At 33.8% G+C, this 14,843-nt stretch overlaps 1 protein-coding gene across 9 annotated transcripts in view; it reads right to left on the bottom strand.

Annotated features, from left to right (window-relative positions):
• Positions 1 to 14,843, bottom strand: part of spdi (sperm antigen with calponin homology and coiled-coil domains split discs) — a 205,736-nt gene that overhangs the window by 49,568 nt on the left and 141,325 nt on the right. For 6 of the 9 annotated variants that reach the window (XM_088230453.1, XM_088230451.1, XM_088230454.1 and 3 more), the window contains 5 exons: positions 7,159 to 7,684; positions 5,915 to 6,103; positions 4,444 to 4,587; positions 1,185 to 1,303; positions 234 to 393 (listed from right to left, as the gene is read on the bottom strand). In XM_088230453.1, coding sequence (XP_088086579.1) covers positions 234 to 393; positions 1,185 to 1,303; positions 4,444 to 4,587; positions 5,915 to 6,103; positions 7,159 to 7,684 — 1,138 coding nt within the window. Of the gene's footprint in view, positions 1 to 233; positions 394 to 1,184; positions 1,304 to 4,443; positions 4,588 to 5,914; positions 6,104 to 7,158; positions 7,884 to 14,843 lie in introns of all 9 variants that reach the window. The other 3 variants (XM_088230455.1, XM_088230459.1, XM_088230460.1) reach the window with 1 other exon arrangement.

Genomic DNA, 14,843 nt, shown 5'->3' with positions numbered 1-14,843 from the left:
GTTCCTTTCAAAATAGTATGTAGGATTTTCGTGGCATTAAATGTGACCGATCCATTGGCAAGTGCTGATCTTCGCTGATTCTGTCTCATACTTCATAATTCATAATGTGGTCTCTTGTGTAATTCCCAAAAATTTTCTGTAGGACCACAATTTAAAATAATGCTTTCGTAATATACCTCAAGGGTGTTTTACAAAAGTGATTCTATACAATATTTAATTTATTTTGAACTTACTTTGGTCCTGGAGTCTTCTAATTTTTCAGTCTGTCGACAAAGTGACTCGAGCAACACGGCTTTCTCATCAGAGAGGCGTTCATTGTCAACTTGTACCTCTGTTAGCTGGTTCTGGAGATCAGACAGTTCTTGGAGAGTGGCTTGTAACTCCTCATTTGTGCTAAACAAAAAATGACACATTAATTGTTTACATTGTTATATTCAACTATTCAAAAACGGCCTAGCCTTTAAGTTGAATGCCGGTATTTAATTAACAGTCCATTTGACCATTTGGCGGAGACATATATACTAACAATAATATTTTACTACAAACTAGCAAATTGCGAGTCATAACATATTTACAGCTTCCAATATAATACATGTGTTCACAAGGTTTTTTATTTAGCATAGGATATTATTTCATAAAATCCAGATCTTTGAGTAGTATTTATTCCATTTTACACTAAAGTTTTTTATATATAACGTTTTTGATGCCGTTCATATAATTAAATTTATACAACATAATCTTATTCTTTTGGAGAATTCTCATGTTCTTGCTGATTGAGCGGAACTGGTGAATGGTAAGTTGTTTGTAGGTACTTTATTTGGTAATCTTCATTATTCTTCTATATATTATAAATTTGATCATTAAGGTTGTGATAACCTACCATTACAATGTCGCCCAACTGGGACCAGATAATTTACTTCAACCTCTTATAACTACTTACCGTTGCAAATGGCGGCCTCTGAGGTGTAGTGGCGGCCTCTGTGGTGTAGTGGTCAAGACGCTTGACTCACAGACGGAAGGTTCCGGGTTCGATTCCCGGTGAGAACACAAAAATTAAATGTGATTTTTCTCAAGCCTAGGAGTTCTGTGATGTAATTCACCACTGTAGTTAGGTCTCCTGGCCTGTTGTGGTGCAAAAACAAAATGAAAATGAAAAAAACAGATATGAGTGAAGATTTTTTCACCTGTAGTGATTTTCTTCCATTTGCAGGATGCGATCCTGCAGGCAGGCAACAGATACCTCGCTCAGGGAGCTGGAGGAGTGTTTGTCCCATTCTGGAGTCATGGCTTCACCGTCGGAATCCTGGAATACAACACTGGTTCAAAATCACAACAATATTTTACAATTTACACATGCTCAAATTATGGCTAATAGAAAATGGTTTTTTAAATTAATGGTAGTCTTAATTATCAATAAAATATATAATATGTCATGTTTTTAGATAAAATAGTAGGTTTATATTATAATAGTGCCATTTACCTTACAAAAATACATATTCAACAGAATATAAACTCTTCAATATAAAGTGAAAAAGAAACATATTTAAAAAGTTTACAATCGGGTTGTGGTCCTGTGGCTAGTGTCTCGGACTCACAGACCGAAGGTCCGTGGTTCGAATCCCACTCTACCCCAACTCGATTCCATTTTCTAATAGTGAGTTATTTACAACTCGTTGAAAATGGCCCTCAAAATTAAATATTTGGGTAAATCATAAGAACGCAAATATTTCTTTTTTTAAAAAAAAAAAAAAAAAGTTTTATGTTACATAAATACTTATAACACAGAAGTTTCATGTAAAGAACATGCTTAGATAAGATTATGAACATTCAATTTTATAATTTTAAAAAGAAAAATGTACTTATTAAAAAAAACATTGAAAAAATGAACTTGCTGACGAATTGCGAAATCCAGCAAGACTTTAATTTCGAGATTATTTTGCAAGTATTTTTATTTTAAATTAAAAAAAAACAACAACAATAGTTCTCAATTACAACAATGTAATAAATATAAACTACTAGAACCATCCAAAAACCAGTAAAAAAAAGCGCAGTTTTATTTGATGTTTTCGGGCGCACGGTATACAAATAAAACTATTTCTGAAAAACGCAGGATGTACCGCTACAGAAAATTTTATTTTGATAAAGGTGCGAGGTGAGGTGCCAAAACGGGATGGCGATATGTCGATTTTGTCTATTCTAATAAAAGGTCTGACATGCTATCAAAATTATCTGTACTCACAATTTATGTGAACCGAAACACAAAAATAATAATGCACACATTTAATTTGGACTAAATACAATAAATGATATCAAACTTTCGATTGTGTTCATTCAATCTATAATCGAGTATGAACCCAAATAAAGCAATAGGAAAGCATTGGGTTCAGCTCGTAAACTATAAATATAGGGGGTGTTAACCCGTTGGCACTTAAGCCGGCTATTGCTGTCAAAATCGTGACTCATATCGTGTTGCGTAAAGAGTTAATGAGACAATCCTATATTCAGTACTCTTATACTTCATACACCGCATTGGTTGTATTAGTGATTTATCTCAGATTTCTGATATTTTAATTTTTTCTGTGCCCAATAAATAATTATTATTTAATAATAAATCATTTAAATCAATATGTAAACATATAATAGAAGAATGTTGAAAATTTTCACAAAGTATGTTCGGACCAACTCTCAATTAAATCTATATACCTACCTGTCCTTCCCATTTCCTATATGTGTGAGTGCCGGATACAACATTCAAATTGCAGTACACAAATAATATTCTACGAATGAAGTGCTTTTTTTTTCATCAAGCAAGCTGTTTATTTAGATTTAGACCGCCAGCTCCATACGAGCTGTGCCAGCGTCTCACGACCGCCAGCTTCACCACCCAGATTCCAGCACTCATCACGCCTCGTTATCAGCAGGTCAGTGGAGTTGAGCGACCTTCCTTCTCAACAATACAATCCACTCTAAATTTTCATCCTAGGACGAAGTATTCTTCACACCTCGTCCACTCCTTGGTCTTTATTATATTAAAGGAAAATGATATGTAACTTAGTAGACATTATAATAATAAATATGTACATCTCCCCTCCCCTCCTTATCCTCTCTTCAAGCATTTTTGTCCTTATCCCGCCCAATTTACAGTAACTTAATGTTCTTAAAATTAATATTTAAAAAATCTTTGATTATTGAGTACTTGAAAATAACATTTTTATATGTATAAATTGTATGTATTTATTTGATATGTAATATATATTTTCTTTACTAACTTTGTATACTATGTGGAAATCTGTTATTAGTTCTGAGTTTATACACTATATCTGTTTGTTTACTAAAAATATGTATGTAGAACTGTTGATTTCCCTAATAAAATAAAATAAAATAAATAAATATTAAAGTTATTATAGTCCTTAAAATATAACATGATTAGAATGACAGTTGTCAGAAAAAGTGACAACATAACTTTGTAGTAACGTCAAATGAGTTATTTATATTGACACACGAAAAATCATTAGTATCTGGCGTGTTAATTAATTTTTTTATTACAATGCTTGAAATATAAATCAACATTCATTTATAAAATCAGCTTTAAAACTAAAAAAAAACCTAAAATAAACCTAATTATTAACGACGTTCTTACAAGGTTAAATCATTCTGCAAAAACGTTAGAGATGGGACAAATTGATCAATCAGATCACGTCTGAAGAAACATCTCCTTTCTCTTCCTTAATCTCTCCTCCTTTCCTTTTTCCTCTTTCCGCTTTTTTCCTTTTTCCCATTGAGTACTAGTTTTGATTTAAGGTAATTTATAAACAAATACGTTTATTTCTATTTTTATATATTTTTCACTTTTTAATCTTTTTTTTTTTTCTATTGAATATGTTCTGTAACTTGAATTATAAAAATAAAACTTTTATTTTATTGGTTGGTTGGAAGAAATTGCCATTTGGCAATAAGCCCGCCAATGTACAAATAACATTATGTACAAAAAGTTAAATAAATAAATAAATCAATGTAAATTGATCGAATAAAAAAATTATTCGTTAGATGTTGTTGTTGAAAAAGTATACCTAAATTTCTCATTTTTTGGTGAACAATTATGTTATACACGCTATAATAGGCTTGTTTTTCGTTTTTTATATCAATTTTCAGAAACAGAGTTTCATGATTGCATGAAATAACTGATAAAATCGATTTGATCAGTGATCAGTAATTTCCCATCACTAATGAAATTAGTTTGACAGCTGTCATTCTAATCAAGCTATATTTTAAGGACTATAGATGCAATGTGTACTAGCTACTGTATGTTTATTGACAAAAGAACATTGCTCATAAGCATGAGCAAAACCGACAGGAAGGCCCGTGGTCTTAAAAACATTTTACAGGTATGTGGAGGGAGTTGTTTCACTGTTTATCGCCTGAGGTTTATCAGTATTGGCATACCATTGGCATAGAAGATGGCGCTGAACAGTGTCCAGCCTCCTGAAGCAGTTGCCTCTTTTCGCTGTCACTGAGAGGGGAGTGCGCCACCCCGCGTAGTCTCGCTCGTAAAGCCACGTTCTCTGCAGTAGCTCGCTCGCTGATCATCTGAAAACACAACACTAAGTTAATGACGCAGATATAAACACAAGGATGTGAAAGAACTATTGTTATTGTTTTAGATAGCGCCATTTTTGTGAAAATCACCTCAAGCACAGTAACAATAATTACCCTAAAATGTCCTGCGGCTACACAGCGCATGGACAGTATGAAATCTAGCCCCCATTACAATGATTTAAAAATTGACTTTGGTGTTTCTTATTATTTTTTCCAAAACCAGAGCTGGATCCCAACACGTCTTGGAGCTATAGAGCGCATGGACAGTTGAAATTCTAGACCCTATACAAAGTCCCTAAATATAATAAATCTATTAATCTGGCATGTACCAATTGAATTGTAATGATTGTGATTCAATCTACATTGGAAAAACTAAAAGAAACTTTAATATTAGAGTAAAAGAACACTTAAGTAGCCTAAATAATAATCATTTTTCTGAATTCGCAAAACCGTGAAGACACTGAATGAAAAGTTCTTCATGTTGAAAATAAAACATTAAAATTGGACAACTTGGAAATCTTAGAAATTAAAAAAGTGATTCGTAATAATAAAAAAATAAAAATAATTAAATTAGTCCACTCCCGTATAGTTTAAGATCGTATCCATCTCACATCACGCTTCCCATCCTTACAAGACAAAAATACTTGATTTATTACACATGTAGTATTCAGTAGGCACTGATAAAATAATATAGGATAGAATTCATTAGTTAAGTGTATACCCTGATAAAGAAGCTTGTATCTGCTTTGAAACCGGTTGGCAGAAAAAATAAGTGGTTAAAAACAAAGTTGTTTTCATTTATTTTGTTATAATGAATATCCACAGTGCTGCAAATATAAAATGTATCATAATATCCCCTCATTTTCCCATATTTTTTTCAAAAACTTTTTTGTTTATCAGCACATTGATTTCATTTTTTGCATAATCCTACTCCATAATGTTGAGAAAGTATTAAAATGATCAAAATATTTTTCTGCCGAATTCTTTCAATAATAATTCACATATGTCTGCTTTTTCACCTTGCAAACAACAAACATTACAAGTCATTAGCTACAGTTTAATAATATTCGATAACGTTGGTCAGTTCGCAAGTGTGCTTCCTGCCATTTAGTAGCTTATTTTCAGCAATAACCACAAACATCTAGATTTCATATGTTAGATTTTTTACATGCATTCCCCCTCCCAATTATGTACCACTGGGTGTGGATAAGGACACGATGATGAGTATTTTGATACAATATTTATCAGGAAGAGGCAGAATATTTATTATGCATTTATTTATTAATGTCAGTTTGAAAAGTTGATAAAAAAGAATTACCTTCAAGTCGGCCAGTTCTTTGCGAAGATCTGCCATATCCTGATGCTGCTGCACCAGCTCGAACACTTTCCTCTGCAGCTCCTCCTTTTCTTTGGCAACTTCTTCCAACTCTTTCTTCACCACCTCCAAGTTGGGGTCGGGACCAGGAGACGGAGTCAGCAAAATGGCATCCGTGGTGATTGTGCCCACCTAGAAACATAAACATAGTTATACAAAAAATATACTTGATTGATAGGAGAATGGGTTCTTTTGCGTCGCTCAAAACACCTAGAGTGTGCGTGGTGGAACGTTTTCAAATAAAATATTCTGGTGCGCCTATTAACAGAAAGGAATTTTTTATATTTACTTGATTTACCAACAGGTACTGACACATTAACGTAGACTGAAAAACATTCAAACACACTGTGGCTTAGTTAAAAAATGAATACAGTGGTGGAAACATTACATATGTGTGATAAATACAATTTCACTTATATGTTTTTATTGTGCTATTTTTGACTAATCACAAATAGCTGCACAAGAAAATAGGAACCAAGTTTCGCAGAGCAGGGTTCGAACCTCTTATCTGTAATCCATATCATACTCGGGGACAGCTTACTCTCCACATAACGCAAACCGCGTATGAGGACTTAAGCTCCTTGGTGGTGACCACATACAAGGAAAAATTGCTCGTTGCCAAATGAGAAAAGCTGCCCGAAGGAGCTCTCTGCAATATGGTAGCCTCGGCATAAAAAGGGACAATGTTTGTTGACAGGGTGGACTCCCTAGGGAGTGAAAACAGAGAGGGAAAACATTTTTGAGAAGGTATCCCGATATTATTAGGTTATTCTCTTCTCAAATGTGTTTTTCCACTCTGTTGCAATAAATTTTGATCATAATAACTCCTTAGTAGGTGAAATAACACAGCTAGCTTTATCATGTGGGTGAGATTCATCCAGCTGAACCATTTCACCTACTAGGCAATGCCTGAAAACAATTTCGAGGATGAATTTCACCCACATGATAAAGGTTTCAGCTCTTAAAAGTCAACAGATAGAAGAGTTGAGTAAATGTGGATAAACATAGGAAAAGTGGGGAATTTAACAGTGCGTGAAGTGGCCACTCAAACCAACCAATGACCGATCGTAAGCCCTATGAGAGCTTAGACTTAGATACTCCCTTATCAAAAATGTTCTCCCTCTCTGTTGCAATAAATTTCGATCCTTATAAGGGACAGCTTAAACAATGTTTCATTGAAATATTACCTCAGCAGTTCTGTTGTATTCCTGGGGGCTATTCAGAAGCAGGGGAGGTAGACTTTTACACTCCGGTTTCTCCAAATCAGCGAGGGGTAACAGGCTTTCCGATGGCCTCTCCAGCCGACAAGAGCTGCTCAGCTTCCCCTTGAAGAGCAGGGGCTCCTCGACTCCGAGTTGGCGGACCGTAGCTTCCGGACCCGCGGTCAACTGATCAGCGGAGTTATACTCAATCTTGTTGTTGTTCCTCGAACGCCTGAGGCTGGCTACTTCGGGCCGAGAGAACTCTCCCTCCATCTCTTCTGACGCCCTGTCCACTTCATCGAGAGTCTCATTGCTGGGAGTGAGCTTGATCTCCGGTTGCTTGTCTTTCCGGCCTTTGTTAATCTTGTCTTTGGACCCGAAGACTTTGGTGGACTTGTCTTTGGTGACCGGGGCTATTTTGTGGTGTTTGGAGTCGAGGCTGGAGATGGACGTGGCGCCTTTCAAGGGCGCTCCTTCCGGCTGGGTCTTGGTTCCGGAGGTCTGGTGACCCCTGCGGAACAGGGATTTGATTTTCATCATATTGATGCACTTTTTTTAACACATTTCACGATGTTTCTTTGGCTCATTCCGTCGCGGGCGCCGGCGCGGCTAGTCGTCTCGCGGTCGCGGAGCTTGCGACGAATTGTTATCGAGTCGTTTATTGAGGATTAGCCGTGTCGGGATCAAACTACGCGTCGGTATGTCCGCAACTAGACAGACAAATCGTTAGTATTTATATTCAAATTCAAGACTCGTTTAAAATTCACAATGCCTACAGCCTGTAATATTACAGGGTATCTTATCGCAATGTCTCTATTGACATTAGATCTAAATTAGAAGTTTTATCGCCAAGTATTATATGAATGAAGTCGGTTATTCAAATGTAGGTATCTATTATTCTTAGCGATAAGGATAATTACTTTCGAATGAATAACGCAAAATGTAAACACATAATATGTCGTAATAAATAATTGTCTTATAAAGAGTAACATAATACGAGAATGTTTAGTATTAATACATCGATATATTTACATAAATTATTGTTACGTGACGTGATTAATAGTGTAGTGAATAAAATAAAAACGTTTAAGTTTGTCTAAGAAATCTAAGCATAGATATATTTTTTTAACACCGTAAGAAATTTGAATGAAGGATGTAAACCATAATAATAATATATATTTCATAGAATTAAGAATAGTCCAGAAACCGCATACGCACATCAAATAGAAGTTTACTCAACTTCTCATAAATGAGTAGGTTTAGGTTTTGACCCATTAGTTTCTTTGTAGATGTCGCTCAGTGCGCAACTCCTGATTTGAATTCAACTATGCCGTGTTGTGTCCTTTTAAAGTGTAGAAATACTGCTAGGATCTTAAAGAAACAGGATGCAATCACATTTCATGTGTAATTAGCAAATGAATGTGTATATAACAAATGCAATACTTAAAAATTGAATTTTTTTTCCATTTGTCAGATTGTCGAAGAAACAAAATGGAAATTTCGTTAGTGTTGCCAGGTATTTTTTTTACCTTACTTTGCTCATCTAATGAGAGAATTAATGAAAATTGGATCTCGGAATAAACAACTCTGTGGTGGACATTTGACCGACATTATCTTCAAAAATCAAATATTATTCAACATGATATTATTATATCCGTTTTATTTAAAATAAAATTTGTTTTATATTTTAAGTTTAAAGTTCATCAATTCAATCACTCTTATTAAATGATCCTTTACTTATCTACTCTGTTGTGTCAATCAATATTTCCGCGTGCACAATAAAATTTTAGAGAAATTAACAGATTGCTTTTTTTTAACCTTACGTGTTATGATTTTTTTTTCCATCGTGCAACATTACGCTGCGACCTCACGAATGCACGCGGCGTAAGTAGGGCATAGTGGGGAAATTATTGGACACTCCTTCTGGACTATTCTTAATTCTACGATATGTATATTTTTTAATACCGAGAGGTGAGCAATTGACTTTTAAAACATTTTTATCGTGAAATAATGAGGAAGTTCGGTGGTTTTTCATTTTTTTTTTATTTGTTAATCGACTATTAAGAGCGAATGGACAGCGAAAGAACGGCTAAAAATATTTACAATGCGAATGTTGATGGATGCAGAAATAGAGGAAGACCGAGAAAGACTTGGCATGACCAAATCCAACAAATACTTGAAGATGGACATGTCAAAAGCCAGAATAATCAGCGCGCGTGCATGAGACGATGTATGAATGTAGAGGAAGCGATATCTGTATGCAAAGATAGGGTGATGTGGCGTTCTATCCTCTCTGCCTTCCCCTACGGGGAAACGGCGTGATAGGTTGTTGTTGTTGTTATTGTAAAAATACCATTTCTCTAGTGTCATAATTCAGAGATAAATACGTGAATACATTTGTGTGAAGAAAAGTCGGACCGCGTTTTCTCTTAGGATTAAACATAGTTGAGTATACTTATAAAACTTTGCTAAAAAATCTTTGTTAAAAACCGTTCGGATTAACGTAAAAAAAATGTAATTTTTTATTGGTAAGTGGGTACTTGTTTATGATTGAGTTCCAGAACTTGAAATAATTCATTTGTCATTCATTTTAAGAGTTGGCACTAGAACCTATTGTGAACTGCTAGTTTTGCCTCCTGCGATAAACATTTGTTTGCCAAAGTAGATTTCGGTTCAATCAAATCTATCGTTAAGATTTTATACAACTTTAATTAAACGATTGGTAGATCGCACGGACTCTGGACAGTGAAAAGTAGATCTTGGGTCTGATCAAGTTGGCAACCCCTGCTTTAGAGAATGTTAATATGTATGAAACAGAAGTAACGGGTAATGTATACATAATAATGGAATGTGTTTATAACGGATTGTAATTACTTTATAAAAACGCGTTCATTTTTATCCAATTAGATATAACAATTTACTAAGGCTAGACCGAGTTCTCAGAGCAGCGCCTTCCCGTTGTGCGTTACGAGAAAATCACTCTGATTTCACAATAGACATAGGAAATAGCTATTCGTAAAAAAACAGTAAGTTAGGATTTCAATATTATTATCAAAGCATTCCTCTCCACACACCGTTTTCACACGGGTGCTGTACCGACAAATTACAAATCCACACATTACGGTAAAACTAGGATAGATTGATTATAAAAACATTTAAGTTTGTAAGTGAAAATTCTTGATGGAAGTTAATTGTAATTCATTATATAAATAAAAGACGAGTGATACTTTAATCCACAAATTTGGACCTTCTTAATGAGGAACTTCAGCCCTACGGGGAATTTTATACATTTTTTTTATTTCTTACGCGGGGTAAAAATTACAGCATTAAATTGCACGGCAAAGTTTCTTGAAAATGTACAGAAAAAATAATAAAAAATATTTTGATAAAAACGCACTACTTTAAATGACGTCACTGGTTCATGTGAATCAACCTATGATCTGAGAGCTATGGAAGATTTCGGTCTGCTTGTCGCTTCTGGACCAATGGAAAGAATTGAATGAGAATAAGCGGAAATGAACCTCTGACGTTACACGCGGAGTTATTTCAGAAATACAAAACTTTGAAAAATCGTAGCGCTAATAATAGAAATAATATAATTATTTTTTTAAATAAATTTTTACTTAGTTTAACAGTCTATTAACAAATAATTTTTTTTTTTAAAACACTGAACTTCCTCATTGTAACGACTGTAACCATACATGCTACGTAGGCCAAACGGGTAGAGCCTTTAAAACACGCATAAAAGAGCACATACAATCGTGGTCTAATAATAAAGATAATTCAAATGTTGCCTATCATTTAATATAAAATAAACATTCCTTTGATTTAAAAAATAATTCATATTGCACCTAAAGGCCATAAACTTGACAAACTAGAAATTCTCGAAATTAATAGATGAAAAAATAAACCCGACGTAGAATTACTTAATGAATATATAACACACGTGCATCCTCCATTACTTTACCCAATGTAATGTATTTTTACTAATGATTTTTTACCCTTTTATTTTTCAGAAATCTACCGGTGTAAATATGGAAAATATTCCAAAACTGTTATTTTTATTTATGTATTTATTATTTATCGTGCTATTTATTGCATTTAGCCGGCTGTTGAAAAGCCAAATGTCAAGAAAAGCAGTCGCCATAGTAATTGAAATTTATTTTTCACTTTTTTGTATTAGATACTCCTTACTATTTTGCAAATGCAATATATTGTATATTTTTTTATAGTAAACGCCGATTTTTTGCCAATGAACTGTATTTGTTTACGAGGAAAACAAAAAACAATCCGACACGAGCGTTGACTTGGAGATTACACACGCGTTGACTTATGACTGCGATAACTTGAGCATGTTCATTATTGTTCATTGTGATCGCTCAAACGCATGTTTTTAAGCACGACGACAGTTATTTGTGATTGAGCTACAGGGGTGCATTCTGAACCACTCTCGTGGCTCTCATTTTGTATGTAAATACACAATATAATACGGCCGCGAGAGCGTTTTGAATACCAGCCCAGACATTTTAACATCTCTGTAAATTAGTAAAATGTTACATACTCGTAAATGTACCTATATGTGTATATTGCTTGGTGTTTAGTCCCGGCTTAACACGAGTTTATCTAGCAAATCGGGACATGAAAAAAATTTCATGTGTAATTTTTTTATACATACTAATTAAATTTAAAAAATAAGAAAAAAACATATCTTAAATTGCATCAGGTAACTAATTGTACAATGAGTTTTGAGACTGTTGCAGTACACTGCTATACTAATATTATATTAATGCAGTGCTGATGATGATAATGTACTCGGGATTTGTACCGTGTCGTAGACGTCGTTAATGCAGCTTATTAATCTAAAATCTTTTTAAGGAGTTCGTTTTATATATATGTAACTCAAATCTTGTTTAATAAGCCCACTGATAATTTTGAAACTAAATGTAGCTTAATTTACGCAATTTAAATACATGCCTACACGTATATTTTTATTTACAAAATAATCACGCTATAATTTGCGATTTCCTGGTCTAAGTAGACACAATAGCAAAGCGTGTGCACATGATAATATAATACTTGAATATGAATTAATAATTATATAGAAGTATGAAATTATACTCCTCTATAGTATAATTTCGTATATCAAGGACTAACACATTTCAATTGCCCAATGCAATTTTGTATACAGAAAACCAAGTAGGTATATCAAAACTTATCAATCAAATTAAATTAAGCATAAATTAGAATAAATATTAATATAATAATATGGTGCAAAGAATGGGGTCATTTCACTTTTTTTATTTTATTATTTTTTAATAAGCAGAAAATTACAATAGTAACGTAATTTTTTTTTTTCGTGCGGCGTCAGATAAATTTTCAACGAGGTATTAAATATACGTATTTTGAATTACCTTAAGTAATAAAAAAATATACTATATTTCGTAACAAAAAAGTAAGTAAATATTTTTTGTAGACCTACTTTTTTAAGTATTTGTTGGATTTGGTCATGCCATGTCTTTTTTGGGTCTTTCTCTACTTCTGCATCCGTCAACATTCGCATCGTATTTTTTTTTAACATCCTTTCGCTCTACATGTCCAAAGCAACGCAGAGCTCTTTTCTTAATTTGGTCGATAACGCTTGTTTCAGCCTCACATAATGAACGGATCTTGACATTTGTGCATCTATCGCGCGTAGTTTTACCACGCGATCGCCTGAGAGATCGCGTTTCGACAGAATTCAGCCACTCACATACATCAGAAACGGCACTAGGACTCCATTGTGAACTGCTAATTTTGCCCCTTGCGACAAACATTTATTATTTGCCAAGGCAAACAATTTTTTTTTTTTTAAATCCCGAAATGATTTTTCTTATATTTCTAGTAAGTAAACTTTTTTACACGGGTTTTACACGGTGCTGTATAGAACATATCCCATAAAAAAAGTTTCCAGTGCATAATTTTATTTTTTTATTTTTTATATTTCAGTTTATACGCTATACTTTATGCGGTTATGTTGTTTTTTATACGTGTATTTTGATACAATATTACTTACATTACAAAACAAACGAAACACGAATTAACTAAGTTTTCTTAAGTACTTAAAACTAGATGAAATAATCTTATCAAGCTGTTTAAGCCCTTTATCTACGCTGTATGTAATAAACATAATATGTTTGTATATTATAGGGAGAAGGTCTTTATTCTGTTATCCTAAGGGCATAATAACATCGCTGAACTTTTGAAGGGTTGTTTGGCATTCAGACTTCTACGCAACTACGCCGGATCCGAAAAATAATAATAATAATTGGCTGATTAATATAGCGCCATTTTTATAAAAAATCACCCCAAGGGCGCTTTACAATTGTATACCTAAACTTACATTCTAACTAAATTAAAGTTATATATTATATTTCCAGATTTAAAATTGAGGGTATGATAGTCTAAAGAAGTGGGATTTTAGTTGGGATCTGAACTGACTGGGACTGTCGATGATTCGTAAGTTTGGAGGCAATTGGTTCCGGGCAGAGGGGCCGGCGGCGGCAAAAGCACGATCTCCAAATCTAGTGTTCGGGGAGCGCCGGATTTCGACAAGTTTCCTCTTCCTGAATCAAATGCTGACCTAAGTAGATTTTCTTTAAAATGTATTTTCCCTAATACAAAGGTCCGATAGGTATTTTGGAGCCATTTCACGGAGGGATTTGAATACTGTCCAGCAAAGCTTGTATTTTATTCTCTCTGGGCTTTTTAACCAGTGCTAATCTCGAAGATGTTGTGAGATGTGAGGATATTTTTTTACTCCCGTAATAAGCCTCGCCGCTGCATTGAAAACAGATTGAAGTTTGATATGTTGGGAAATTTGCGTATATTCAATTACAGTAATCTAAAACATTTAAGTTTGTAAGTGAAAATTCTTGATGGAAGTTCATTGTAATTTATTATATAAATAAAACACGAGTGATACAGTAATCTAGACGCGAAACGACATAAGCATTTACAAGAGCTTTAGTTGCATCTTTAGGAATATTTCTCCGCACGGATTTGATCTGTCGGAGATGGAAGAAACCAGCAAATACCAATTTTAGTGTAGATTAGATCGTATGTTTGCATATTCAATGCATTCCTTAAATAAGGAGTAGAAGTAGAATTTTAAAAAATAAAGAGTATTATGAAAGTGATGGTCAATTTTGAGCAGTGTTTGAGTACAGTTATAAACAAAAGTTGAACTGAAACATAGATTGCTTTCTACACTCTTACAATAAAATTTTGAGCTTACGAGTATATACCGTGTCGTTTTCAAAGATAATAAATTGACTCTTTCGAAGAATGTTTTTGCTAAACTATTTTTTACATTTTTAGTATAAGTTAAAAGTAGAAGAAGATGATTGAGATTAAAAAATACCTGAATTTTTAAATAACTCAACACAGGGATCTTGGCCTCATAGAGTTAGGGATACGTTTTTTTTTGTTGTAATATACAGGGTGTTCTTTAAACCCTGTCACATCCGAAACCACAATGATCAGTATGGGCAAGAAGACATATTTGCATATAAAAAAATATTTAGAACAAAGATTTTTTTTTAAATAAAATATTTAAAAAAAACAAATGGTTGCTTACTTCTACAGGGGAGAAGTGAGGGGAGTGCGGTGTAGTATAAGACTCCCCTCTCCTC

Source organism: Micrasema longulum, unplaced genomic scaffold, assembly GCF_059751315.1.
Source record: "Micrasema longulum isolate JH-2025_06_02 unplaced genomic scaffold, ASM5975131v1 h1tg000769l, whole genome shotgun sequence".
Taxonomy (NCBI): Eukaryota; Metazoa; Arthropoda; class Insecta; order Trichoptera; family Brachycentridae; genus Micrasema; species Micrasema longulum.
The sequence above is the reverse complement of the archived record's forward strand: the minus strand, read 5'-3'. Positions and strand labels throughout refer to the sequence as shown.